Genomic DNA, 26,609 nt, shown 5'->3' with positions numbered 1-26,609 from the left:
TAGAAAGAGTATATTGCTGTTAAACAGTTGTTTAAAATGCTGTTAAATTGTTGGCATTTCAGTCAGTCACAGTGTTGAATATATTTAATAAAATAGACACTTTAAAACATTGCATGTAACAATTCATACAAACAAGAATTTGAATGTCAAATGCATTTTTTTAAAAAAACAACTACATTTCATTAAACCAAAGTGCACACACTAACTAGGAGTTTGTTTGGGGCAACTAGAGCCCTTTCTGGACTTGAATTCAAACAGGTAAAGAAAACTTCTGTTCCCCCCCCTTTTTTTTTTGGTCTTAATATCATGGTTCACCTCATGCTTCTCTAAGTGCTGTAGCAGTAACTAGCAACAAGGGAGCGGTAATTTTAGGACAGTTACAGTCCATAATCCAATTTACAGTAGTACACAAGTAATTTTATATATCTCTAGAGTAATCATTTTTGTACTGTAAAGTTATTCAAGTAATGCTATCTCTCACCTTCAGATGTGACTGAGTAACTCTTGGAGAGGTATTTGTGGTGCCATGCTGTCATTTGTTAAACTTAATTTAACACTTCATTAGCTAGTGAGGTGTTAAGAGTTCAGAGAAGGATGCTAGAAATCTGTTTATCTTGGATAATTATTACAAGAAATTCCTGTGGGTTTGAGAGTCATTTATTGCAGGATGGTATTGCCCAAAGAGTTAAATATCTACTTTTGTGGTTCTGAGCTCAGTTACGGGTTTAATGTTTCCTGCTGTTCACTTTCAATATGGAATCTGTCCTTGTCCTTACACAGGCCTCTTCTCAAGGAGCATGCTCTATCTCCTTCCTCTCGTTTGAGTAGATGGGGAATCTGATTCAGTTTATTTGGTGTAAAAATTATCGTCTATCATTCTAATTTTTAGTAGCAAAAATCATGTCTCTTGTGATAAAGATTGCGGTTGAGCATTAGACAAGGTGGAAACTAAGCTCAAAAGAAACGAGATTAAAGCACGGGACCTTAAGGGGAAGGACAGCAGAGAAGTTTGTACAAGCAGTAAGATAAGTGCCTGGAAACAGATTTGGTATTGGCTGAGGAGGAGTGGAACCACATCAAAAGAGAGAGGATTGCAGCAGCAGAAGAGGTGTGTGGACAATACAGTTGGGGAAAATCAAGGGACAGAGAGGAGTTGTGTTGGACCGACGAAATGCAGGTAGCGATCTGAAATAAGAAAATGGTGCATAAAGAAAAAGACATAAGCACATCAAGTGTGAATGAAAGCAAATACAAAGAAGCAAAGTGAGCTGCTAAGCAGGCAGTGATGGAGGTCAAAGAAAGTGCCATAGATGACCTGCATGCAGAGCTTGTAAACCACCCACATCTGGCTGGCCAAAAGATCTATAACATTGCAAAAATCAGATGCAAAGGGAAGGAGTATGGTATTGCAGCACCATTTGTAAATGATGACCAGGAGAGACTGCTAGTAACACCTGAAAAAATGAAGGTGAGATGGAAGCAATACTTTGAGAGTCTCTTAAATAAAGCAAACCCCTTTTTGGAAGAGTTGCCAATATCCTAATGTGGTGCCTGAGTCTGACACAATGGAGGTGAGAAATGCAGTCTAGATAATGAAGAACAGTAAGGTGGTGGGACCGAGGAAGTGACAACGGACCTGGGGAAAGTCCTGTGCGAGAGAGGCATAAAATGGATGAGCAGAGCGGTTAAAGCAGGGGTCGGCAAACTTCGGCTCGTGGCCCATCACGGTAATCCGCTGACGGGCCGCAAGACATTTTGTTTACGTTGACCATCTGCAGGCACGGCCCCCCGCAGCTCCCAGTGGTTGCGGTTTGCCATTCCTGGCCAACAGGAGCTGCGGGAAGTGGCACGGGCCACAGGGATGTGCTGGCTGCTGCTTCCCGCAGCTCCCATTGGCTGGGAACGGTGAACTGTGGCCACTGGGAGCTGCGGGTGGGCCATGCCTGCGGACAGTCAACGTAAACAAAATGTCTTGCGGCCTGCCAGTGGATTACCCTGATGAGCTGCGTGCCGAAGGTTGCCGACCCTGGGTTAAAGCCATATGGCAAGATACGTGAATATCCCAAGATTGGTGCAGGTCTATCTTGGTCCCAGTACGTAAGCAGGGGAGCATCCACAAATGTGGAAACTGTTGAAGGATAAAGTTCCTGTTGTGTAGAATGAAGGTACTGGAACACATCTTGGATGCTACGGTTAGGAGAATGGCGGAACCCCTCCTCAGACAAGAACAGTTCAGCTTCAGGAAAGGATGAGGAACCACAGATGCCATGTTTGTAATTCGGCAAGTGATCAAGAAGTTGTTAGAGCACCAACAGGATCTCTTCTGGGCTTTAATAGACCTAGAAAAGGCATAGTATAAGGATGCATAGGACAAAGGATGCTCGCTCTAGTGCTGAGGAGATATGTCATGTCTGAGGATTTAATATCACCGAAAACAGCGATCTGAGCATGTTTTGGAATGACAGGCCCCTTTGATGTGAAAGTCCAACTGCATCTGGGGCCTTTAGTCTGCTGCTGTTTATCATGTTGATGGAAGATCTCAATGGGAAAGGTGAGAAGCTGCTATATGCAGATGACATAGCTATAAGAGTGTTCTCAGAAGATGAGCTAGAGTAAAGAGTAAATCAATGGTCGGGCCAGGTAAGCTGACATGGGAAGAAAAAGGATATGACTAAGACCGAGGTAATATGGGTCAGTAGAGGTGTCTTAGGGAGACTGAATATAAAGATGAATGGAATCTGACTAAACCAGACTGAGCAGTTCAGGTATCTGGGTTGTGGATGACAGTGAGCATGAATGCGAGATACAGTCCTGACTGGGGAGTTCTGGAAGACAGTGGAATAACATCTCACTGACGCTGAAAGCCCAACTGTATGTAGCAATGGTGTGCCCTGCAATGCTGTATCGTGCAGAAGCACGGGCAGAAAAGAGACGGGAAGTTCAGTGCCTAACGATGTTCAAGATGAGATGTCTTTGTGCAGTATAGTCCCACAAAGGGATGGATTGCGATTTGAAAGCTTTAGGATAGAAGTCTCAGCCCATGATGTGGCTGACAAAATCCAGGAAGTGCAACTTTGCTGGTTCAGACAGAGAGAGAGTGAAAGAAGAGGACCTGGGGAAGATGGCATGGCAGAAGAGGGTGGAGAGGAAAGAGACCCCGAGGTAGTGATGGTGGATTGCATCAAAAAAGATGGTAAGCTGATGCACCTTAGTGCTGTCTCGGACTGACGAAGATGGCAGATGTTTGCATGGTGACCCAACCCTAGATGATGGGATAAGAGGAAGAAGTAGTAGTTTCTAAGTCACTTAGGAGCTTTTGAAAGTGTTACCTAGAGGCCGTGTCTACACTTTGGGGAGTGTAGGGTACATGTAGCTACACACTGCAGCAAAAGGCAGGCTGCAACCACAGTCACTGCCATGTGTAGCTGCATGTGACAGTGAAAGGCTCTGGCAGGGGGAAGCAGTGGGATGCTACACTGGTAAAAATAGCACAGAGGCACTGCATGGTTGTGCAGAGAGCCGTGTAGGGTATGTACCCACAGGGTTCTGGTGTGTCTATATTCCATTCACCTAAGCAGGGCCTCACCATCTACCCTGCTCTTTATACCCATGCTGGGGAGGCATGCAGTGTCTGTACTCTACATGTCGCCATAAGTGTAGCCCTTCCCAGAGGAGACCAGCAGAAAAGGCTGTAATATTATAAACAGATGGCTGATTAGCATGCTTTATCTCAGTGTTGAATATCTTCCCCAAGGAAAGCTATAGAATGTAACTTCGTTACTGTTAAATGCATGGGTAGCGTAACTTTTTTTACTACATTTTAGCCCGCTCCTCCTCACTCTGTCTTTGCTGGATTCCTCTCTCTCCTCTAAGCTTGTTTTCATGTGCTAAGAGGAAACTGACCTTTGGTCACTGGTTTTGGTTGTGCTCTTTTTGGGGGGGTAATTTATTTAATATATTTTCATACAGAAACAGACAAAGAAAAGTACAAAAAAAAATGTATATGAGCTCCAATAGAATTATGCAATTGCAAGATTTTACAGTTTGACAAAGCTGCAAGACCAGGCAATGTACATAGACATAACATGTTAGGGTGGGGTAACAGTAGTAAAATAGGAGGGAAGGAGGGGACCACGGTGGGAGGGATGGAGATTTGGCATTCCTTGAACCATCTCAGTATTTTTTTATTCAAATGTATCGAGAAATGGGGTTCACATTTCTCTGAATTCATATAATTGCTCTCTATAGCAATAAGTTATTCTGTATTTGGCTGCTAATTCAGATAGGCCCAAATACCACAGCTCTATTCTGGTGGTACTTTTGAAGATGTGTAAAGTAGTACTGTTTGAATATTGGGAGTGGGGTATGTAGATCTCTTAAGGGCAGTGCTAAAAACTGTAGTATTCGCTTACAGTGGTTTTGGCCCCAGTCCTTCAGCGAGCTGTGTGCGAGTTGGCTCTCGTTCCCAGGCAGAGTCCCAGTTAAGCCTTGTGACTCGGTGCAGGATGGGGACCTTAGTCAGAAAGTTAAAATCATCTTTACAGGATAAAGGTAACTTGTTCACGATAGCAAACAGGAGGAAACAGTGTAATAGTCCAAGCAACAGTCACTCATATCCATGATTGATTAAATACAGTATTTCATGCAGGGTAACTAGCTTTGTTCTATATAGCAGGTGTATTGCAGCAAGAATAGGTATTTTTGTCTTTATTTTTTCCAGATCCAACTAAGGTTTATTAACCCACTGAAAAATTTGAGGCGTCTTGGGATCAAACTTGTGGCAGAGTTTTTTTCTGATTTTGAGACCTACAGCTTTACAGTGGATGAGATTGATGCCATTTTTGAGGCAGTGATATGGCCCCAGGTAATGTTGACAGAGTAATACATTTTATTCTGAGTTATCTAGTATGTAAAGATAAGCAAAGTCTGGAAAGACATTGAAATACTTCTCTGATGGATTGTATTTACGTGGGACAACCTATCCTAAATTCTCAATTATTGAGGGACAATCTACACTCATCGCTATACTTGCTTTCCACAAGCTATTCTTAGTATAACTTTTTATAAGTGAAAAGAACGAGGAGTACTTGTGGCACTTTAGAGACTAACAAATTTATTTGAGCATAAGCTTTCGTGGGCTAAAACCCACTTCATCGGATGCGTGCAGTGGAAAATATAGTAGGAAGATATATATATATATATACACACACACACACACACAGAGAACATGAAAAAATGGGGGTTGCCATACCAACTCTTAATGAGACCAACTGATTAAGGTGAGCTATTATCAGCAGGAGAAAAAAAACTTTTTTCTAGTGATAATCAGGATGGCCCATTTCCAACAGTTGACAAGAAGGTGAGAGTAACAGTAAGGGGGGAAAATAAGCATGGGGAAATAGTTTTACCTTGTGTAATGACCCATCCACTCCCAGTCTTTATTCAAGCCTAATTTAATGGTGAATAATGAATAAAGACTGGGAGTGGATGGGTCCCAGTGAATGAGAGAGACTGGGAGCTGACTGGCTTTTATACAGTCAGGCCCACTCAAGGCTCACCTGGAACAAAGCACTCCCAATTCACACTTTTCAAACCACCAATCAAGCACACGGTCAAACTGTCCCCACAACAGACACTCAGATACTCACCAACACGGCCTTCCTAATGCAGCCCTTAGCGTACCTCCTCTCAGGCAGATCCCAGGTAAACTCCCTCTGTTAGTCGCTCTGCTGTTCGCTGCTCAGCTGTTTCGCAGCCGACTGGCTGACTCCTTGTTCTTTTTGCTGATACAGACTAACACGGCTACTGCTCTGAAACCTGTTTTTATGAGTGAAGTATCCGAATATTTGGATGCTGGTATTTAAGGTGGTATTTAAAATTTAATGTATTGTTAAATTTATTAACCTTAATTTGGGATACTGCAGATTATGTACTATATTCATTGTATGCCTTTTTAAACAAAACATTGTTCTTTTGGATAATTTAAGCATTATAGCCAGATATATAAAAACTCTTTTTAACCTGTATACTAGATAATTTTAACATTTGCTGCCTAGAAATCTCTAATTTCATTTGCTTGTATTACATGTGTGAAGGGCCGATCTTGGGTCTTAATAAGAAGGCCAAGCATCTGATTAATTCTGGAACTGCTTCTATATTCAAGCCAAAATCAAAAATACTTACAGATTAATCTGAATAAAGTAAAAACTGTATCTCTCTTCTTTAACAATTGAAGCAGACTACTTGCTCTGACATTTCCTGGGGAACAAAGTTGTACTGTTGGTATATGTTAGATGCCTAATCTGTCCAATTTAAAATGCCTGAGTATTTACCCTTGAAAAAAATCTGAATAGTATCAGACAGTACCTTCGTGGGCTAGGTGTTCCTGTTCTGCGGTCAGTCTTAACCTATAATATGCCCCCTTCATCCATTTTTGTTCATTTTGCTTATTTATTGCATCTACCAGTATGGCACCTTACATATGGCCAAATGACAGATGAATTAGCTGTATGCAAAGCACATAACCTTGTACCTCAGTTGATTAGGTAGAAGAGAATGTTGTTTTCCTGTCCCTCTTAGACTTTCAGCTATCTCTTTCTATGCCCCCAGCTACTCCAGGATTGGGAAACTAAGACTCCGATTCAGCAAAGTCCCATAGAAGTCAAAGCAGGATGTGGTTAAGTGCTTTGTTGAATCATTGTCTCAGAGCTTTGTGTTTGGAAAGCACTGTGTACATAAGAACGGCCATAACTGAGTCAGACCAAAGATCCATCTAGCCCAGTATCCCGTCTTCCGACAGTGGCCAGTGCCAGGTGCCCTAGAGGGAATGAACAGAACATTCCCAGCCTCTGGCAAACAGAGGCTAGGGACACCATCCCTGCTCATCCTGGCTAATAGCCGTCAGTGGACCTATCCTCCGTGAATTTATCTAGTTCTTTTTTGAACCCTGTTACAGTCTTGGCTTTCACAACATCCCCTGGCAAAGAGTTCCACAGGTTGTCTGTGCCTTGTGTTGCCATTGTCTGAACATTTTCCAATTCCAATATATCATTTTTGAGATGGGGTGACATCATCTGCACGCAGTATTCAAGATGTGGGCGTACCATGGATTTATATAGAGGCAATATAATATTTTCAGTCTTATTATCTATCCCTTTCCTAATGATTTCCAACATTCTCTTAGCTTTTTTGAGTGCCGCTGCACATTGAGTGGATGTTTCCAGTGAACTATCCACAATGATTCCAAGAGCTCTTTCTTGAGCGGTAACAGCAAATTTAGATCCCATCATTTTATATATATAGTTGGGATTACCAAGATCCTTTGGTAGCTCTTCACAGTCTGCTTTGGACTTTACTATCTTGAGTAGTTTTGTATCATCTGCAAATTTTGCCACTTCACTGTTTACCCCTTTTCTCCAGATCATTTATGAATTTGTTGAATAGGACTGGTCCCATTTGATAATGCTCTATAATTTCTGTAAATAGAAATGATAACTGGCTTAAAGAAATAATGCTCATTTCCTGCATGACCTAGTGTATCCCAGGGGGTGTCTACACTGTAATTAAAAACCCACAGCTGGCCTGTGCTAGCTGACTCAGCCTGAGCCCTATGAGCCTAAGAGGCTGTTTAACTGCAGTGTAGACATTCAGGCTCAGGCTGGAGCCTGAGATCTGGGACCCTGCGAGGTGGGAGGGACGCAGTGTTTGGGCCGAGCCTGAACACCTGCACCGCAATTAGCCCCTTAGCCTGAATCCTGTGAGCCTGAGTCAGCTGGCACAGGTCCCTGTCAGTATCTAACTGCAGTGTAGGCATATCTCCAGAGACCAGCACTATATGATAGGATCCAAAAATAATCCAGTAGCTCCCTCTAGCGGAATTTCAGCCATTGATTCTTTCTCAGAGATATTTTTTGCAGAAGACTCATTTGATTTTGTGCATCATTTTAAAGGCTATGAAACCATGAGGCTTGTGAGATGATGCGGGAGGAGGGAGAATTCTAATCCTTGTGCTTGGAATTGGAGTTTCCTGATGTTAACTGCACAAAAATCTACTACTGGGACTCGGGATTAGTAGTCCACATAGCAGACTTCCTTCCCATAGGATTGCATTAAAGATTCCTTTGTTCAGAAAGATATGTTCAGAAAAGTGCTGCTTTATACAGAGCAGTGGGGCACGCAATCATTTTGGGCAACTGGACAAGCTTTCTAAGACTTAGATCTGTTCCCCACCATTGCCTCCATTTCAGTTTTACACTGCAGTGCAGACTGAGCCTAAACCCCGCTCTCACCATCCTGGTGCATTAAACCAAAAGAACATGGACAACCTCCTGGCTGCTCAGTAGCAGCCAACACGTAGCAGAGGCGTTCTCAGTCATATTGATGCCGCTGATCCTGCTGCAGACAGGAATATAAGTGTGAGACAGTCCCTTTGGCTGCATCTGTGTGCAAAGCACAAGGAGAGGGAAAATAACTCCCAAGGGGAGGACAAAAACAGTGGGTGGGATAATTTTGTTTTCAAGCTTTTAAGGTGAAACAAAAGATGCTCCATTAGTAGCTATCAGCAGTATTGAAGGGATTAGAAAGTGAGCAATGATTTTTTTTTAAGGTAAATTTATCATTCACAGAGAATTATTTAAACTCGTTTTCTGTCAAATTTGATGTTTTAAATAGTGATGCGTGGTCACACTGTTTTGTTTTATGATTTATCCTCTCTTTGTCTTCTAGATCAGCAGGCTCGCTTCTGAGAGCCAGTATTCTCCTACTCTGTTACTCAAACTCATTCACATCTGGAGCAAGAATTCCAGGTAAACTTTTCCTTTTGTGGAGAAGCAAGGTGAATGCATAGTGTCTGCTGTGAATAACACACAACATGGAAAGAAAGATAGTCACACATTATTCCTCCTTGCAACCTCAAAGAAGTTATTGGGTACAAAATGGCTGCAAAGAGCAGTATTTTGATCAACATGTAAATTTCATAGATTCCAAGGCCAGAAAGGATCATTGTGATCACTTAGTCTGACCTCCTGTGTAACCGAGGCCAGAGAACTTCCCCCAAATAATTCCTAGATCAGATCTTTTAGAAAAACATCCAGTCTTGATTTTGAAATGGTCAGTGATGGAGAATCCACCACAACCCTGGGTAAATTGTTCCATTGGTTAATTACCCTCACCATTAAAGAGGGTGATTTTACACTTCATTTAATGTTGTTTAGCTCTTTTTCATCATAGTTCACAAAGCCATGACAAAGGACGGTATCGTTATTCCTCTGTTACATATGGGGAAACTGAGGCTCAGAGTGGGGAACTGATTTGTGTAAGGTCTCTCAACAGTTCAGTGAGAGCACCTGTACTAGAATCCAGGTCTCCAGGCTCCCCAGTCTAGGGCTGTATCCACTGGACCAAGCAGCTGTGCTTGCTTTTCTTTTCCTCTTTTCTCTTTTCCTTTAATACTGTACTTTCTTGTTACTGCTTAACAGTATTTTACATAGGGTATTGAGCCTGAGGGAAAAGTGTAGAATAGGGAATATACCAAATACCTGAGTTCCAGCAACTCTATTTTAAGTGGTGGACTTCGATTTTCAGTTACATTTTTCTGAAAATGTAGGTAGAAACCTGGGCCTCAACCCTGCAGACATATATAGATGTGCTTAACTTAAAATGCATGAATAGTCCCATTACCAATTGACTTGTCAATGGGATTATTTGCATGCTTAAAGTTAAACATTTACCTAAGTGTTTGCAGGACTGGGGTCTTAATTCTGATTTATTTCCCCACGGAATAAACAGGGTATGAAATAACTATAGCTATGTTGTGTCAAGACCCCGGTGTATCTAGTCTATGAATCTAATGCTCCCTAATAAATGCAACTCCCGATCTTTCCAGTTTCTGGAGATTATTCTCTGTAATATCAGGCCATTTTCCCCACATATGAACAGCCAGGCAGGTTTGTAGCCAATATCTAGCTCAGATTTTGAGGGGAGAGGGATGAGTTAGTGGAAAGTGGTAGCCAATCCAGTTTTGAATAAAAACCTTGTGTCCCCTTTGAACTGTATTGGTTTGTTAATGTTCTGTAGTGTCCGCTAGATCCCTGTTTACTAGTCATTTACAGAATAACATGTGAGTATTGTATACCGCTCAGATATAGAACTAAAACAAGTCAGAAGGAGTTGGCCTTTAGATATTTGGGGTGAAATCCTGGCTCTACTGAAGTCAATAGTGCCCGGATTTCACCCCTGACTTTTAACTCCCTTTCGCACTCTCATTTGGTCCCATCACCATGGTATTTCAGTGCTTACCTCCAGATTTACCATTGTCAGAAATGAAGAATGTATTTTCTGTTTATGTACCAAACTGGTCTTAGGTCGTAAGAATTTTTCCTTTTTAATGGTCTTCCCCAGAAGGTAGAAGAACATTTCTTTACCTTCAGTCTTTTTGTATGTAACTTTATGGAGGAAATGTTTGTAAAACTTTTATTTATTTTTTTAAAAAGTGAACTGTGAATTTTTCTTGTTCTGTGTCTGTTACTCAGATATTTCCCTTTGCTGGCCAAGCAGAGACCAGGGCACCCAGAATACGATATGCTGTTGAATGTCTTTGCTCTGCTGTCCACCAAGAATCTCTGTGAGGCGACAGCTGGTGTTGTGATGGATGTGGCTGACAACCTCCTCAATAGTCCAGATTTTGAACCCACAGACCTGGTTTCCAGCTTGACAGTGACTGACTGCGTTTGTTTAGAGTCTGACACCGATGGAATGACAGAAGGTATGAATGAATAGTAATCAGAATGATGAGGAACTCAACTGTAAGCATGAGTGTATGTTTTGGATCCCGTTGGGATATTCTGCGCCTTTGGCAAGAATGCCTTTTTAGAAGGAAAATTCCCTGCTAAGGCTTGTCTTCCCTTAGTACGTTCATTCATCCCTGTGCAAACAAGTTCCATATTTGTGTGCTAGTCGCCAGGACCCAGAAAGGTTTATTCTCTGTTAAAGGGAAGGGGGAGAATGTTCATAGTAACGGGCGAACTCCATTGGTTAAGTTATAACCCGGAGGGCAGCCTTGGCAATTAGGACAAGTGGCTTGCACAAACGTCCACTTAATTTTTTTCTTTAAAAATAAATTCACCCAGCCATACACTCACTGCAATTCATTTTAATTTGCACTCCCTTGCAATAAAGACTTGTAGTTCATCATCTTTACCCTTCGCCTGCACTTCCTTTAACATTGGTTAGCTCTTTTTCAGCGGTTGCTCTCAAAGCCATGACAAAGGAAGGCAGGGATTGTTATCCCCGTGGTACAGATGAGGAAACTGAGGCTCAGAGTGCGGAATTGATTTGCACAAGGTCACACAACAGCTCACTGACAGAATCGGGATTAGAACCCAGTCTGGGGCTCTGTCCACTGGACTGGCTAAGCCCTTGTGTCACAGACTTGTTAGTGAACTAATGAGGAGGGGAGCTCTTGAGGTTTTTGTGTGTGTGTTGTAATAGCCTTCAGTCCCGTAGAATTTTAAACTCCTGCAGGGCTGATTTTCAGAGGCATTGAGCACTCGCAGCTCCCGCTGACTTCCTTTGGAGTGGAGGATGCTCAGCACTTCTGAATATCGGGTCTCCTAGTTCACCATTGTCCCCATGTTTGTGTAGGATTGGGTCTCTTCTTTTTGTTCTAAAACGCATTGGTAACCAGCTTGTATCCATTACAGAGTCCCCCAGCTTGGGTGCACGGTTAATTCTGCCTCACGTTCCTGCAGTACTTCAGTATCTCAGCAAAACCATGTTAAATGTGGAAAAGGTGAAAAAGAAAAAGTTCAGAGCTCAAGTCAGCAAAGAGCTCAACATTCTTTCCAGGTAAGTGATTCCTCACGGTTCAAAAGAGAGAAGCTTTGAAACAATGATCCCTCAGGATGGACTGCAAATATAGAATCAGTTACTTGGTCACAACGAATTTAAATTCAGAGCCATTTAAAACGTGTGAACTTATGTGTCACTCAACTTCCAGGTCACTGGTGGTCAGTTCCCATCACTGCTGACTGAACTTTAAAAGCGTCCGTAAGTGAAACTGGCACTGTGACAGAGTGTGTGTAGCCTAAGGCTGGCTCACCAATCTGTGCATTGACAAGTGTCCCCACAAGGAGATAATTGGTTAAGGACTGGATGATTAACCAGTTAACAAAGTGAATCAGCTCCTCAGTCCAGGAGACAAAGAGGGGCATGGGGAAGTCAGGAAGGAAGAGCCGGTGAAGCCCAGGAGCTCAGAGGATATGTCTACGCTGCAGTTAAAAAACACGATTGGGCCATGCCAGATGATTCAGGCTCATGGGACTGTTTAATTGCTGTGTAGACATTCGGGCTTGGGCTGGAGCCCAGGCTGTAGGATCCTGTGAAGTGGGAGGGTCCCAGAGCCCAGGCTGCAGCCCGAACCCAAATGTCTACACATAAACAGTCCCTTAGCTCGAGCTCAATTCAGCTGGCACGGGCCAGCCGCGAGTGTCTCACTGCAGTGTAGACATACCCTGAGCGATGAGATCTCTCCCTTCTCTTGCTATGTGCCTTGGGAGAAGGTAAAAGCCTTTTGTTGTGGAGAAACAAGTACTTGAATAGCACACCAAGTAAAGCAGCTGGCATTGAACTTGCTGCTGGTTTGGATGAGGACTGTTTGCGGTGAGAATCCAGGGTGAGGGAGCCCCGTCCTGTGACAGGCACTCTAGATATTATTACTATGAGCAATCTGAGACTGCTCCCCTTGCGGCTATAAAAATATTAAAGTGGTCAAAAGTGGCTGCAGCAGTCTGGTTTGCATGGATACAGCAAACTTGTATGTCGGGTTCTTTGTAACTCTCTTCCCAAAGTAGGAAACAAATCATGAATTTGCAGGGCAAACAGTTATACTGTGTTTCCAGAAAAGAAGAAATACAGATGTACATATCCACACAGGCACAGAGTGGATCCAGTTACTGAATCAAGACCTTTGTTCCCAGACGTAGAAAATTCAAAATCGTAGTCTGAGTTCAGATGTCAGCCTTGACTTTGAATTTCTTGCCTTTCGCCAATTTGTGTCTCAAACTTTGTTTAAGTGTACTTTTAAATGACGAAGAACAATCAGTGAGGGCTGTAAAACAAGGGAGTCATTGGACTTTTTAATCCAGGCAGATAAGTTACCCAGGACTGATTGATTGTCTGTTGCACAACTTTGTGTTGAGGGCACTATTTAAATGTATTAAAATGATCAGAAAAAACCTTTATGGAAAATAGTTTAACATATCCACGTTGTTTAGTTTTTTGTTCCTTTTAAAATTCAAAATACTAATGACTATTTAACAGGAGACATATTTTGTCCTCGTATGGCAACTCCTACCTGAGTGAAGGCAGAATTTGGCCCTCAGTGACATGCTAGGCATTAGTTTTAAAATTGACCCTTGTGCAATTTAAAATGGGCTGATCTGATTTTATTTGAATACTCTCTTTAAAAAATCTTCAGCTGATTCCTCGTGCTAAATTGCATCCTACTGTTAATGTAAATGTTTGAGGCCCTGATCCTGCCTCTGAGTGTATGGGTCTTAGGTCCACAGAGTCCTTTTGAAGTCAATGACTCTATGTGAGTTCAAGGGTCCATTCACATGGATTCAAAGGCAGCATCAGGGCCTGAGCTTGTAACCCCTAAAAATACAGGTTCAGAACAGATGTGCTGACATAATTTTCTATTCTAGCACCAAAGCTTCACAGCTTTTATTGCAGCTCATGAAATCCCTGTTCACTTTGTATGGGTGAGTATGTGGATGCAAGATTAACCAATTAACCTTTTTTTAAAATAATGTAGGATCAGCAAGTTTATACAGGACAAGGGTCAGAGTTCTGTGCTCATCAGCCTCCTCCTCCCTTTCCTTCACCAGAGTAGCATTATGCAGGTAGGTGTTACTTCTTTCAGTGAAACACGTTTATTTTCTTTTGTAAATGGGATTATTTTTATGATGCATTTAAAAAATCTAGTAATTGCGTGCGAGTTATTGCAGTCATTCTTAACCATTTGAACTGGTGTAATAATAAAATCTATAGGGTATTTCTAGAATGCAACTCTTGGTGCCAGGTGCAAGACTACGATAACACCGTTTTTGGCCAGGAAAGGCCTTCTGTTGTATCCCCCTTCTATTCCCCACACAGGCTATTCCGTCATATTAAGCTGCCTTCCCCAGTAAAATCAGTTGTAGTGGTTGTCTTGCAAGAGAAAACATAGCTGGGGTGGTTATGCCCCCTCTTTTGCCAAGGGAAGATTTGCCGAAGTACCTCTGTGATTTCTAATGCTTTGACCAGTCTCACCACTGCGATGTAGTTTATTTCCCAAGTAGCAGGAGCCCATGAAACCCTCACACGTATTATTGCGACAGTTTTTGAGCTGCTGTGATCCATCAGTTGCAGCCACTGAAGAGCAATCTAAACACACACTGGAGTAGGTCTGACATTCCTTCAGGTATCCACCAATGGTGCATACATACGTTGTGAGAGGAGAGATAAAAGTAACATAGTGTTATACACAGGGTCCCGCTTGTTTGTCAAGCCTCATTTTTCAAAGTAAAACTCCATCCCCAGTGATTGAAGTGCACAGGCCATCCAGCTGCAGGCCCAAGTCGTTAAATCAAGATGTGGATGCCTTTCTAAAGGGTGTGCCGGAGTTCAGTTAGAAATTATGGGCTTGATGTAGGAATTACTCGGTGAAATTCTGTGGTCTTTGTTATACAGGAGGTCAGACTAGATTATCATAATAGTCTCTCTGGCGTGAAAATCTACGAATCTATAAGGAAATGTATTAAGTTTTGTTAGGAAGACAGTCTAACTACATGCTGCTGTAACAAAGACTTCATTGCTCAGCTCTGCCAGTCCTATTTGCCTTTCATTTGAGAAAGGGTCCAAAAGAAATCACCATAGGCATGATTAGTCTAACCTGCTCACACTGTGTGATTAATAGCTAATTAAAACACTGAGTTATCTCTCCAGGTGCTTTTAGGAAATCTGTAATGAGGGAATTGATTTTCTGCTTCCAGTCACTAATTCTCATTTAATATTTATAATGTGCATAATTCAAATCAAAAGCTTAAGATCACACTATGGCATTAGACACTTCTCAAGGAAACTAAATGATTTAACAATGCTCTTATGATTCTTGGACAATTGTCTCTTTCTTTCAGGATACAGAGATTGACATCTTGGTGACAGTGCAGAACTTGCTGAGGCATTGCTTAAACCCCACAAGCTTCCTTAAGCCTCTGGCAAAACTGTTTTCGGTTATCCAGAACAAATTATCTCGACAGACACTCTGTGTGGTTTTTCAGGTATTACATTTTTAAGTGCCTTTCTGTAATTTTCTTATCATTCTAGTTCTGAAAGATAAGGAACAATCATAAGTAAATTCATCTGCATTGTTCCATATAGACTTATAGATCTTTAAATCTACATCAAGTTATATAATAAAAATAATTGAGCCTGACAGCTGTTAGTGAAGTAGAAAGACAGTTGTCTACATACTGTTTTGGCCTGCTGCATTCTGATTGATGTGCGAATCTGATTAGATCTGTTGCATTTTAAACCAATCAAAGAGCACCTTATCAATAACGAATCCTCTGCATGTATGAGCAAAGCTGGATTTTGACTGCCTGAAGTAGATTCTATTTTTACTCTCCCATCCCCAGTGTGATAGGAATCACCTAAGCTGTTTTGCATGTTCCTGGAATGGCACACATTACATTTGTTTTCAGCAGGAAATCTGTGGAACATACAGCATAGATCCAGAAATTAGAAACGTGCACCTTTGAAATCCAAGGAGAGAGGCCCTGGTGTTAAAATGACAAAATGTCAGTTTCTCTCTTTCACACTCTCCTGTAATTTTTTAACCTACTTTCTAAAGGGGTCAAAATTAAGAGCCTGATTCTGCTCCAAATTGTAGTAGGAAGAGGCTCTAAGGTTCTAATATTTATTTGCTGCATATGATTTAACTAGTTTTGGTTTTAACTTTGTTTTTTCTTTTTCTTTTTTTTTTTTAAAGACTTTATCTGATCTGGAAGGTGAATTGAAATACATTACGGAGGTAGTTAAGGTATGTACATTTTTCAATTTTTTTATTCAGTGTGTTGAATTATTTTTTAAAAAGTCTTCTAATGATTTGTTGTTCGTCTCTGTTAGTTGAATGCCTTTGATCGACGACATCTCGATGATATCAATTTTGATGTTCGCTTGTCAGCGTTCCAAGGAATCACTTCTCAGGTCAAAGAAATGCAAAGAGTGGACATCAACTTTCTTATTCCAGTTATGCATAACTGTTTCTACACCATACAGGTTAGTGGAAAGTTTCTCCTCTTGTGTTATCATAGGGTTTGTGTAATTAATGTTACTTTCCAGTTCTTTTGCTAGTTTTTGGTGCCAAGAAATAGCATCCATAAAATGGTTTCCTTTTCACAAAAGCCAAGATTTGAGACTTCCCTAGTGATGTCAATGCTGTGTTTTCTATGAATGTTCTGACATGCAAGCACAGTGCAGCAAGAGGAATACGAACTGCCTAACACTGGCCCATGGTGCCTCTTCAGCACAGAGCCAAGGACCTCTGTGATGAATCTGGGCTGCACAGCCACAGAGGCACACTGGGAATCTTGAAAATATGCTTTTCCCTCAGTGGCAACTTCAGGGGCCCCATTCTAACACTCAGTGAAGTCCAATGAGAGTCTTTCCATTGAGTTCAACAGGCCATTGGATCTGGCCCATAGCTTCTCCTGGGAAGGGGATAGAAAGTTTTGTATAACTTCTGGATCCGTGGTGGGCTTTGTTATAATATTTCAAATGGTACCACCCAGCCTAGAGTTGTGGAGAGTAGATGTTCTCTCTGTTACAGCTCTCCGAAACAGATGTGTTGGGGTGGAGGAGGGGGAGAGTAGTAATCAAGTGTTGAAGCTGTAGCTCATGGTGAAATATGGAGGTTCAGTCATTCGTTGAGGTGTTGTTTCTAGACTTACGTGATATGATCTTTTTACCGTCTCAGTTAGGGGACATGTCTTTAAGTGACAGTGCCAGCCTGTGCTTGACCAGTATTATCCACCGGATAGCAGAAATCAGCCACACGGAAGATGAATACAAAGAAATAATCCAGCACACTCTCCTGCTGTCTCTGAGAAAAGGACTGAAGAGCAAGACTGAGGTAAGCACTTGCGGTCATAATGGTTATCCCCTGGTTATGCTGATGATTAGGGCCTACCAAATTTATGGTCCATTTTGATCAATTTCACGGCCAGAGGGTTTTAAAATTGGTCAGTTTCACATTTTCAGCTGTTTTCATCTGAAATTTCAGGATGTTGTAACTCTGGGGGTCTGAACCCAAAAGGTACGTGGAGGTGGGTCTGATCTCCCTCCCCTCCCACCCCCCAGCAGCCCTGCAGGGGAAGAACAAGACCTGTCCCTCCCCAGCCCAGCAGGGACTCAGAGCTAGGAGTCCGCTGGCTGGGGCACTTCTAGCAGCAGGGGGAGATCGGACCCACCTCCATAAGCCACCTCCAGGGCTGCTGCCCAGCACTGGAGCTTCCTCAGCAGGGGGCTGCACTCGGAGGTGGGTCTGATCTCCCTCCAAGAGCGGCTGTGCAAGGAAAGGACAAGTTCTGTCCCTCTCCAACCTGGCGGGGACATGCAGCTAGGTTCCCTCTGCTGGGGCGCTCTCAGCAGCAAGTGGGAGATCAGATTTCACGAGGAAGGGCTTATTTCATGGTCCATGACACGTTTTTTGCGGCTGTGAAATTGATAGGGCTGTGCTGATGATATTAGAATCCATGAGTCATTTGATCATCTTTACCATTGTAAGGGCAAACAGGAGTGGTTTAATGCACAGAAAATTTATTCTTGGATTTAAATCTTTAAAAAACAACAATAAAAAACCAGCCCACCCTCTTTTCTGTATTTCCCTGCATAGCTTAGCTTTCCTCTAGGTAGCCCTCTGGGGCAGGAATTTTCTTAATTTTTGTGTACATTGCATAAAACTAAACAATCTGTACTAAACAAATAATAAAAGGCATGACTGTGTCAAACATGTTTGTAAGTAGCACTGACATTATTAGCTGTTCTACACCAGGGATTGCTGCATTTCCTATCAGCACTAATCTTTGGTCACTTGCTGTTTGTAGAACATTCAACAAGACTATACTTCGTTACTTTCCTGCTTGATTCGAACTTTTCCAAAGCACCCAGAGTTTCAAGACTTGGTCCAGCTAACTGACTGTCATGATCCTGAGGTGGATTTCTTTGAGAACATGAAACATATTCAGGTAAAGCACAGCGTGCTCCTTTTCCATTGTAAAAAATTAGCATTTGTTCAGGAGTAAAATTTGCAAAAGTGACTTAGGCTTATAAAGGCGCTGGGCGCTTAACCCAGAATTCCAGTGGGCGGCGGGAACGGTGGGATAGCTATGCACAGTGCACTGCTATGGCATTCAATGCTAGCCTTGTGGGCGCACTCCGCCGAACTCACGTGCTTTAGTGGGGACACAGGAGACCGAATGTATAAAATAGCTTCTGAAAATTCGGACAGAATAATTTTGAAATAATTTTGTACTGTAGAAGTACCCTTAGGTTCACAACTACTTCTGAAAATGGGACTGGGTGCCTTAGTTACTTCAGTGATTAATTGTTTTATCTCAACTCTCTTTTATAAATCTCAGTAAAGTTTGTATTTACATACAATTGTTCATACGTTAGTTACAGTATCTTGTATTGTCTGTATATGTACTCTCCATCATTTGGCTAAAAGGAGTGATCTCTTCAGTATTCATTAGTAAAATGTCATAGATTCTAATGTTCTTATTTCTTAGCAGCCCCATGTTCCTGACTGTAACTCAATCTTGCTTTGTCCCTTCTTAACAGTATGAATAAAACCAGTGAGGGTTTGTTGTACAAACACTGTCCATGTATGATTGTATTGAATACATTGATTAATAGTCTTTGAAAATATTTTAGCATGCATGTAGGGCCTGACTTGAATGGGCATTGGATCAGGTCTTGAATTTCCTAATCTCTGCTGCATCTCTTCATTCCTTTTTAAATATACCCATCTGGAAGCTTCGATTTCCCCTTTTTGCTTAGAATAAATATGTGACATACAGTATTCCTTTTCAGAGAGAGCTTTTCTTACATCCCTAGCTACATGCTGCCTATGTTGTCTAAATTTCCCTTCTCACATAATTTCTCATCCATTTTTCCCCTATTATAATCAATTACCTTCTCTTGTCTGATGCTTTGAGGATGCCATAAGCCACTGTTTGTGATTTATTTACTGAATTGTGACATTCATAAAGGAGCAAAACTAGAGAAGGTTCAGAGATGGAGGGGGGAAAATGTAACCCTTCGATAGAAATGATGACACATATTTATTTAATTGTGTTTAAGCTTTTGGCACTCTTACAATTGCTACATCAAAAATTATTAAACCCAAATGTTCTGTTGTTAAATGTTCATGAATTTGCCAATCTCTCCCAGATCCACAGAAGAGCTCGAGCCTTAAAGAAATTGGCGAAGCAGCTAACTGAAGACAAAATCGTACTGTCCTCCAAATCTCTGCAGAACTACATCATGCCTTATGCAACTACGACACTTTTTGATGAGAAAATGCTTAAGGTAGGTTTTTAACATGAAGCTAATTTAATACCAATGTATCCATCTTTGTCACATTGTTCTGCCTACAGTACTTGTCACCTTAAAAGGGTGACAGATGTGGAGTATTTTGCTTTTTAGATGACAGCACTTTGCCTCTTTCCATTGGTGAAGGAGGATTAAGAAGGCACAGATGCAGCTAGGATCCAGACCTGTCAGATGCGAAGCACTTCCTGCATCTTAGAGAATTTGGTCCCTTTATTACTTTCCTTGCTTTCTATGTTGCTAATTTCCTGTCATACAGATGATTAATTTACGAAGTGGTGTGAGTGGAAATTTTTCCCTCTGTCTCCAAAATTCCCAGAAGCTCCATTGCAGAGAGCTTGTCATATTAGTTTCTCAAGGAGACGGTATGCACCTGGTATGGAGTGTGTACAGAGAGAGAGATAGGTATGACATCAATAAAAAACTCAGATCATCCAAAGTCAGCAGCAATTTTGTAATTGAAATAGACAACTTGAAGCATGATGACATCTAGTCTGTCATTCTTGTTTAAAAGATTATTTCTTGTACAAAATATATGAAACAAAACTACTTTTAGGGCCAGGGTTACATAGACTCACAACACTATGTCGGGTTGATATTTAGAAAGCCAGAGGTGGGTTTTTTTTGTTTGTTTGTTTGTTTTTAAAGAGTTGTTCTGTATTGCCTGAGAGATTTCAGTGTTCTAGAGAGAAACAGCAAAGGATCCAGCAGGGAATCACAACAAGCAAATAGGATTTGTTCAATTTTTGTAATGTGAGAAATCCTCTTTGGCCCGGACACTGAAAATGCTTTCATGTGTTTATCTTTACACAAGTGGTCCTGTTGTCTTTGATGGGATTACTCATGTGATCAAAGTTTAATACGTGGATAAGCATTTGCAGGATTGGCACCTTAGAAATCAATTTCTTAGTCTGTTCTGTGACTATCTGATTCATTTTCAGGGACCTGGGAAAATCTGAAAGAGTTAAAAAGAAATCCCCCGTATATTGACTTTGTTTATTTTAGTCCCGTGTTTCATTGATTTAAATACATTTTATATCTTGTTTAAAATACATTAATCGTGATGATTTTTTTGTTTGTGTTTCGGCAGTATGAAAATATGATAACAGCTTCAGTTGAAGTTGTAGGCGCTGTTTGTAGGCATCTCTCTTGGTCAGCATATATGTACCATTTAAAACATTTCATACACGTTTTGCAAACTGGACAGATGAATCAAAAACTGGCTGTCAGGTACAGTAATGCTTGATTTCAGTGCTCACTGTCATGCTACAAATAAAGATTCGGCATGTTAATGGATGGTTTTAGGATTTTAGTGTTGTCGCTGTTTTGGGACAACTGCACTCTCAGTTGGAGTCCTGTAACTGAAAATCAGTTGGAAAAAAAAAATCCCTAAAAAAGTGGCTTCAAGGTTTTTTGACCCATGATCAGTCTAAACATCCTTTTCCTTATATGAAAAGAACTGACCTTTTATTCAATCTGTTGTCTGACAGCTTGTTAGTGACTGTGCTAGAAGCTTTTCATTTTGACCATGAAACCCTTGAAAAGCAACTTGAGACTCTTCAGAATGAAGGTGAGTTTTCAGATTCCTAGTGATGGAACCTCACATGCTAGTTGCTCATAGTCTAGATACTTAAAGTTTTCGGAGTAGCAGCCGTGTTAGTCTGTATCCGCAAAAAGAAAAGGAGGACTTGTGGCACCTTAGAGACTAAGAAATTTATTTGAGCATAAGCTTTCGTGAGCATCCGATGAAGTGAGCTGTAGCTCACGAAAGCTTATGCTCAAATAAATTTGTTAGTCTCTGAGGTGCCACAAGTCCTCCTTTTTAAAGTTTTTCTATCGCTTTATACCTCAGGTTTATACCTCAGGTTAGCTCCTTCAGGCTTTTAAGATATACTAATTGGAAGGCCTGTTTTGACTAATCTAGTCTCTTTGTCTGTCTTCATAATTAGCACTGGACTTGGGGCTTCCACAGGCCAAAATAGCCTTGGCATAACTTAGACTGGGCTAAGGGATGCTCTGACTTACACTGACTGGAGCAGCTGTCTTGCAGGGATTGCTTTGCTGGCCAAAGATTGGGTAGAGTGCTGTGTGCTCCACCCTGCTCCTACTGAAGCTACAATGAAGGAACTTGTGTTTGTAGCATATTCACATTTGTGGTTATCTATTTAGTGACTTTGGGGCTTTTCTGGAAGTGGTGTGGGGACATCTCACATGCTGCCTCCACGTGGTCTGTGATTTGATTTTGCCTGACAGATGCAGAGGCCATGGATGTTGAGGAAGCAGCAGAGAATGAAGCCATGGAATTGGAGCAGAGTGAGGGGGAGGAGGAGGCTGAGGGAGACAAGAGCAAGAACCTGCCTGAGGACAGTGAGAAGCAGGGGGATCCTGCACTGATTCAGCATGAACAGGCAGGCACCGGAGAATCTGAGGAGACCCAGAAAGCCACAAAATCCATTTCGTCCCTTCCCAGAAATAAGGAGGAGCTGGAGTGTCTGATTGAACACATTCAAGGAACAGTAACTGGCAGCATCTTGCCCAAATTACACAGGTGTCTTGCCGCAAAGGTGCGTGTTCAGCATTGAAAAGGTGGTCTGTAAATATACGTGGCTGTAAGTGACTCTTGTGCTGGTGCCAAGAGCCAGGCTGAAGTGTACTATCCAGAGAACAGGTACAGCATGTGCAGGATGGCAAATTGCCTAGACTCATTACTTCAACCCTTGACCTGGAAAGAGGCCATATCGAAGCATGAGAGAGTGTTCGCTCTCCTTTGCATGTCATTGGGATTGCTGACAAGCCCTTATAGAATCATAGAATATCAGGATTGGAAGGGACCTCAGGACGGGGAGGGATAGCTCAGTGGTTTGAGCATTGGCCTGCTAAACCCAGGGTTGTGAGTTCTGTCCTTGAGGGGGGCCATTTAGGGGTCTGGGGCAGAAATTGGGGACTGGTCCTGCTTTGAGCAGGGGGTTGGACTAGATGACCTCCTGAGGTCCCTTCCAAGCCTGATATTCTATGATCTAGCCCAACCCCCTGCTCAAAGCAGGACCAATCCCCAGCTTTTGCCCCAGATCCCTAAATGGCCCCCTCAAGGATTGAACTCACAACTCTGGGTTTAGCAGGCCAATGCTCAAACCACTGAGCTATCCCTCCCCCTTCAATTCACCTCAGTTGTGACACATTCACCTGCCTGCTATGGATGGGTTTGGAACCACTTATTTCATGCAGGCCTCTCAACGGCCCTCGACTGATTGTCAACACCCAGTTTAGTTTCAGTGTTATAGATGCAGAAAAAAGATGGTCCAGTGTTTAGGGTGCTTGCCAGAGACCTGGGTTCAGTTCCCTGTCCGCGAGACTTCTAGTATGGGCTTGGGAAAGTCACTTAGTTTCTCCGTGCCTCCGTTCTGTAAAATGGGGATTCTCTGCCTCATGGGGGTGTTCGGAGGATCAGTATATTGCATACTGTGAGGTGCCTGGTAAAGGGCCCCATATAGGAACCTAAGACAGATGGGTTTAGCTCAGCGGTTCTCAACGCGCTGCCTGCGGGCTACAAGCGACACAGTTAGCACACAGCTGTGGCCCTGCTGTGTGCTAAAGGCTGCAGGGCCCACAAGGCAGGGTCTGGAGTCGCCGGGGCTGCCCTGCCCTTCTCTGTCCCATGTGGCGGGATCCAGGGCTGCTGGGCGTGATGGTGACCAGGGCTGCCCTGCCCTTCCCTGCCCGTTGCACCTGGGTCCGGGGCTGCCCTGCCTTGCTGCATGGTGGGGTCCGGGGCTGCCCTGCCTCCCAGCCCTGCAGTGGGGTCTACTCCTGGCCCCACTCTGTGGAAGGGCCTCTTCTGGGCAGGGACAGGCGCTGGGCATAGGGGTGGGGTGGGGGGCCCACAGTGGTTCTCAACCTGCAGCCCAGGTAACATATATGTGGCCCACAATGATAATTAGGTTGAGAACCTCTGGTTTAGCTAAGCACTGTGTTCTTTTCATTCTAACAGTTGTAATGTTGAACACTGAAGTATGCAGTTGAAGTTCTCTAGTGTGTACTTGTACAGCACTGGCTCTCCATGTGCATATTCTCCCTGTTGTCCCACTCTGCTGCATTTGGGAACATGGGGAGAGCCCAGGAGCTAGGGATTCTTCCCAGCGGGAACACGGAAAAAAGCACAAGTTCATTCAAATGCACTGAATCAGTTTGTGAGGGAAACTCCACTCTAAACAGTGTGTCACTGTAACAGAGTCCCCTGATAAACAATTTCCAAAGGACATAGTCTATGAAGTGCTCTGGGGTCCTTCAGGATGGATACGGTGTTAGGCACATATACAATAACATTTGTTAAAAGGTAATTACTGGACTGTCCAGCTTACTTAAGACTTTAAAATGCAGTCAGCCTGCTCTTCATGGGATTAAGAACTGGGTACTTGAAAAAGTTGTTCATTTGCATCACCAGTGTAGTGTTAAAAGGGATCTGCCCCATGTTCCAGGTGAAAAGAGATGAGGAACACAAGCTTGTGAAATCCAAGGCTGTGAACGATGAAGAGGTGGTTCGGGTGCCATTAGCATTTGCCATGGTCAAGGTGATGCAGTCTCTCCCACAAGAGGTCATGGAAGCTAATCTGCCAAGGTATGGGGGCAGAGTCGCTCCTCAAATGTCCGTTATTGCGCTAAAAGATTAAGGGCCAGATTTTTAAAAGCCTGCATTTTTGCATCTGGCTAAAGCCAGGCTCGAGAGAAAAGGTCCTTAAAACACCTTGCAATTTTTTTTACAAACATATTTTCACAATGTCTTTGGGTTTAATGTTGATGCCCTTTGGCCTTTGACTTTTTCCTTATATAGGGTCCAGCTACATGGGAAAAGTGCTTGATAAATCCTTAAGTAGTAATTAGAACTGTGGGGTGAAGCATTAAGAGGTGACAGAGCTGGGGGTTAGAAACTGGACTCTCAGTCCTGTAATTTAGCCACCTTTCCTCTCGTACAATAGCACCATTTGAGGATGATACATTTGTGTGTGATACACACATGGTCTTAAGGCCATATGTGAAAACAAGAGAGCCTCAGTGCCTGGTTTTGATGATAGCTCAACTATTCCCTATGTAAAACTGTCAGAGAAAATCAATGAAATTGGCCTGGAAAGCAGCCAGGACAATTAGTGTAGTGTTTGGTTCTGTGCTGGTTTGTGACTGTGCTGAGCTGTTGATCTCTGGTTCCAGCATTCTTCTGAAAGTCTGCTCGCTTCTGAGGAACCGGGCGCAGGAAATCCGGGACATCGCACGCAACACCCTCACCAAAATCATGGAGGCTTTAGGAGCACGGTACCTGCAGTATGTCTTAAGAGAGATGCAGTCGATTCTCATCCATGGCTACCAGGTAATCCCATGGTTCTTCCTCTTGTTCTCTGTAGCTTTTTTATAATTAAGAACATAAGAATGGTCATACTGGGTCAGACCAAAGGTCCATCTAGCCCAGTATCCTGTCGTCCCACAGTGGCCAGTGCCAGGTGCTTTAGAGGGAATGAACAGAACAGATAATCATCAACGATCCATCCCCTGTCGCCCATTCCCAGCTTCTGGCAGACAGACACTAGGGACACTGCAGAGCATGGTTTTGCTGGGAGTAGACTTCAATGGAAAATTAGAACCAGGATTTTTACTTTGCTTTGTGCTGTGGAAAAATAACGTAGTATTAATTTGTAGTACAGTAGTGGTTGCAGGCCCCAACTGAGAATCAGTCCTCATTGTGCTAGGCACTGTACAGACATAAAGGCAGTCCTGGAAGATAGACAAGATGGGGAAAGGCAGTGATATTGTCCCCAATTTACAGAAGGGTTAAGGGTGAAATCCTGACCCAACTGAAGTTTTCCCCCTGACTTCAGTAGGGCCAGGATTTCACCCTCAATTCCTTGCCCAAGGTCACACAGTGAGTGTGTGACAGAGCTGGGAATCGAAACCCAATCTCCTGAGTCCCAGTCCAGTGCCTTAACCACATGGTCATTGTTCCTCTCACTGTAACCTATGATAAGAATGGCTTGTCAGATGAGCTGTTCCAGTGGGGAGATGCTCGCTTTCTGCTGCTGGACTCTGGAGATGAAAAGTGCTGGTCTTAGCTGTGGGAAGAGAACAATCTCTAAGAGCTCTATCTGTCTGTATCACCGTCTGCCCAGAACAGTGCTGGTATGGCTCTGGACATGCGTGTGTATCATTCTAGCTGTCTGAAATGAGCTGCTGGCCAAGCAGGCATCTTGGGATATGCTGAAATGGTAAAAAACACAAATTTTGAAAAAAGTGACTCATTTTGAATTGAGTTTTGGGAGAGCGGGTAAATCCTTTCCAGGTGTGGGTTTTTGGACAGTTCTCAGTAGTTTTCCTGTCGAGAGTATTTGAGTATATTGTTTGAGAAATGTGAGAGCTCTGCTGTGGGAATCCTCAAGTCTGATTATTTCCAAAACAACCCCAGCACCAAAAAAATCCCAGCTTGGGAATGGTAAATGTAATGCTGATTGTTTGTCTCTAGGTCCATGTGCTGACTTTCACTGTGCACCTGTTACTGAAAGGCCTGACCAGCAGGATTAGCACTGGCGATTTGGACACCTGCTTAGACATTATGATTGAGGTAGGAGTTAATTGAAATGGAAGTCATGACACTTGTCAAATGCGAAGGGAACATGCTTGGATAAAGAGACCTGTTGCGAGAGATGACGCTGGCAACCTCAGCCTTCTGAAAGAGGGGATCTTTTGACTTCAATATACGTTGATTGTGTACTACAAAAATCCTATTCTTAGCACAAGTAACTGGCTGTGCGTGTGGTGGCGGGAGAGGGGAGAACTCTCCACGCATAGCTTGTGCTCTTCTACTGCAGTCTCACGGCTACAGGTGCCATTGTGATCCTACACCACCCCCTTATGGGGGAAGAACTGGCCTGCCATTCCAGGGCACATCCACAGGTTCCTTCCCTCCTTCCCCTTGT

General features: G+C 42.8%; 1 protein-coding gene across 3 annotated transcripts in view; it reads left to right on the top strand.

The window, feature by feature from the left end:
* UTP20 (UTP20 small subunit processome component) overlaps window positions 1–26,609 on the top strand; it is an 83,963-nt gene that overhangs the window by 34,402 nt on the left and 22,952 nt on the right. For 2 of the 3 annotated variants that reach the window (XM_048835440.2, XM_075124265.1), the window contains exons 28-44: window positions 4,721–4,864; window positions 8,725–8,804; window positions 10,530–10,762; window positions 11,700–11,844; window positions 13,814–13,901; window positions 15,177–15,320; window positions 16,031–16,081; window positions 16,168–16,320; window positions 17,018–17,173; window positions 18,147–18,287; window positions 19,495–19,632; window positions 20,744–20,883; window positions 21,144–21,223; window positions 21,907–22,217; window positions 24,129–24,268; window positions 24,856–25,012; window positions 26,156–26,254. In XM_048835440.2, coding sequence (XP_048691397.2) covers window positions 4,721–4,864; window positions 8,725–8,804; window positions 10,530–10,762; window positions 11,700–11,844; window positions 13,814–13,901; window positions 15,177–15,320; window positions 16,031–16,081; window positions 16,168–16,320; window positions 17,018–17,173; window positions 18,147–18,287; window positions 19,495–19,632; window positions 20,744–20,883; window positions 21,144–21,223; window positions 21,907–22,217; window positions 24,129–24,268; window positions 24,856–25,012; window positions 26,156–26,254 — 2,400 coding nt within the window. The remainder of the gene's footprint in view (window positions 1–4,720; window positions 4,865–8,724; window positions 8,805–10,529; window positions 10,763–11,699; window positions 11,845–13,813; window positions 13,902–15,176; window positions 15,321–16,030; window positions 16,082–16,167; window positions 16,321–17,017; window positions 17,174–18,146; window positions 18,288–19,494; window positions 19,633–20,743; window positions 20,884–21,143; window positions 21,224–21,906; window positions 22,218–24,128; window positions 24,269–24,855; window positions 25,013–26,155; window positions 26,255–26,609) is intronic. The other variant, XM_048835441.2, reaches the window with a different exon arrangement.

Source organism: Caretta caretta, chromosome 1, assembly GCF_965140235.1.
Source record: "Caretta caretta isolate rCarCar2 chromosome 1, rCarCar1.hap1, whole genome shotgun sequence".
NCBI classification, from domain to species: domain Eukaryota; kingdom Metazoa; phylum Chordata; order Testudines; family Cheloniidae; genus Caretta; species Caretta caretta.
The sequence above is the reverse complement of the archived record's forward strand: the minus strand, read 5'-3'. Positions and strand labels throughout refer to the sequence as shown.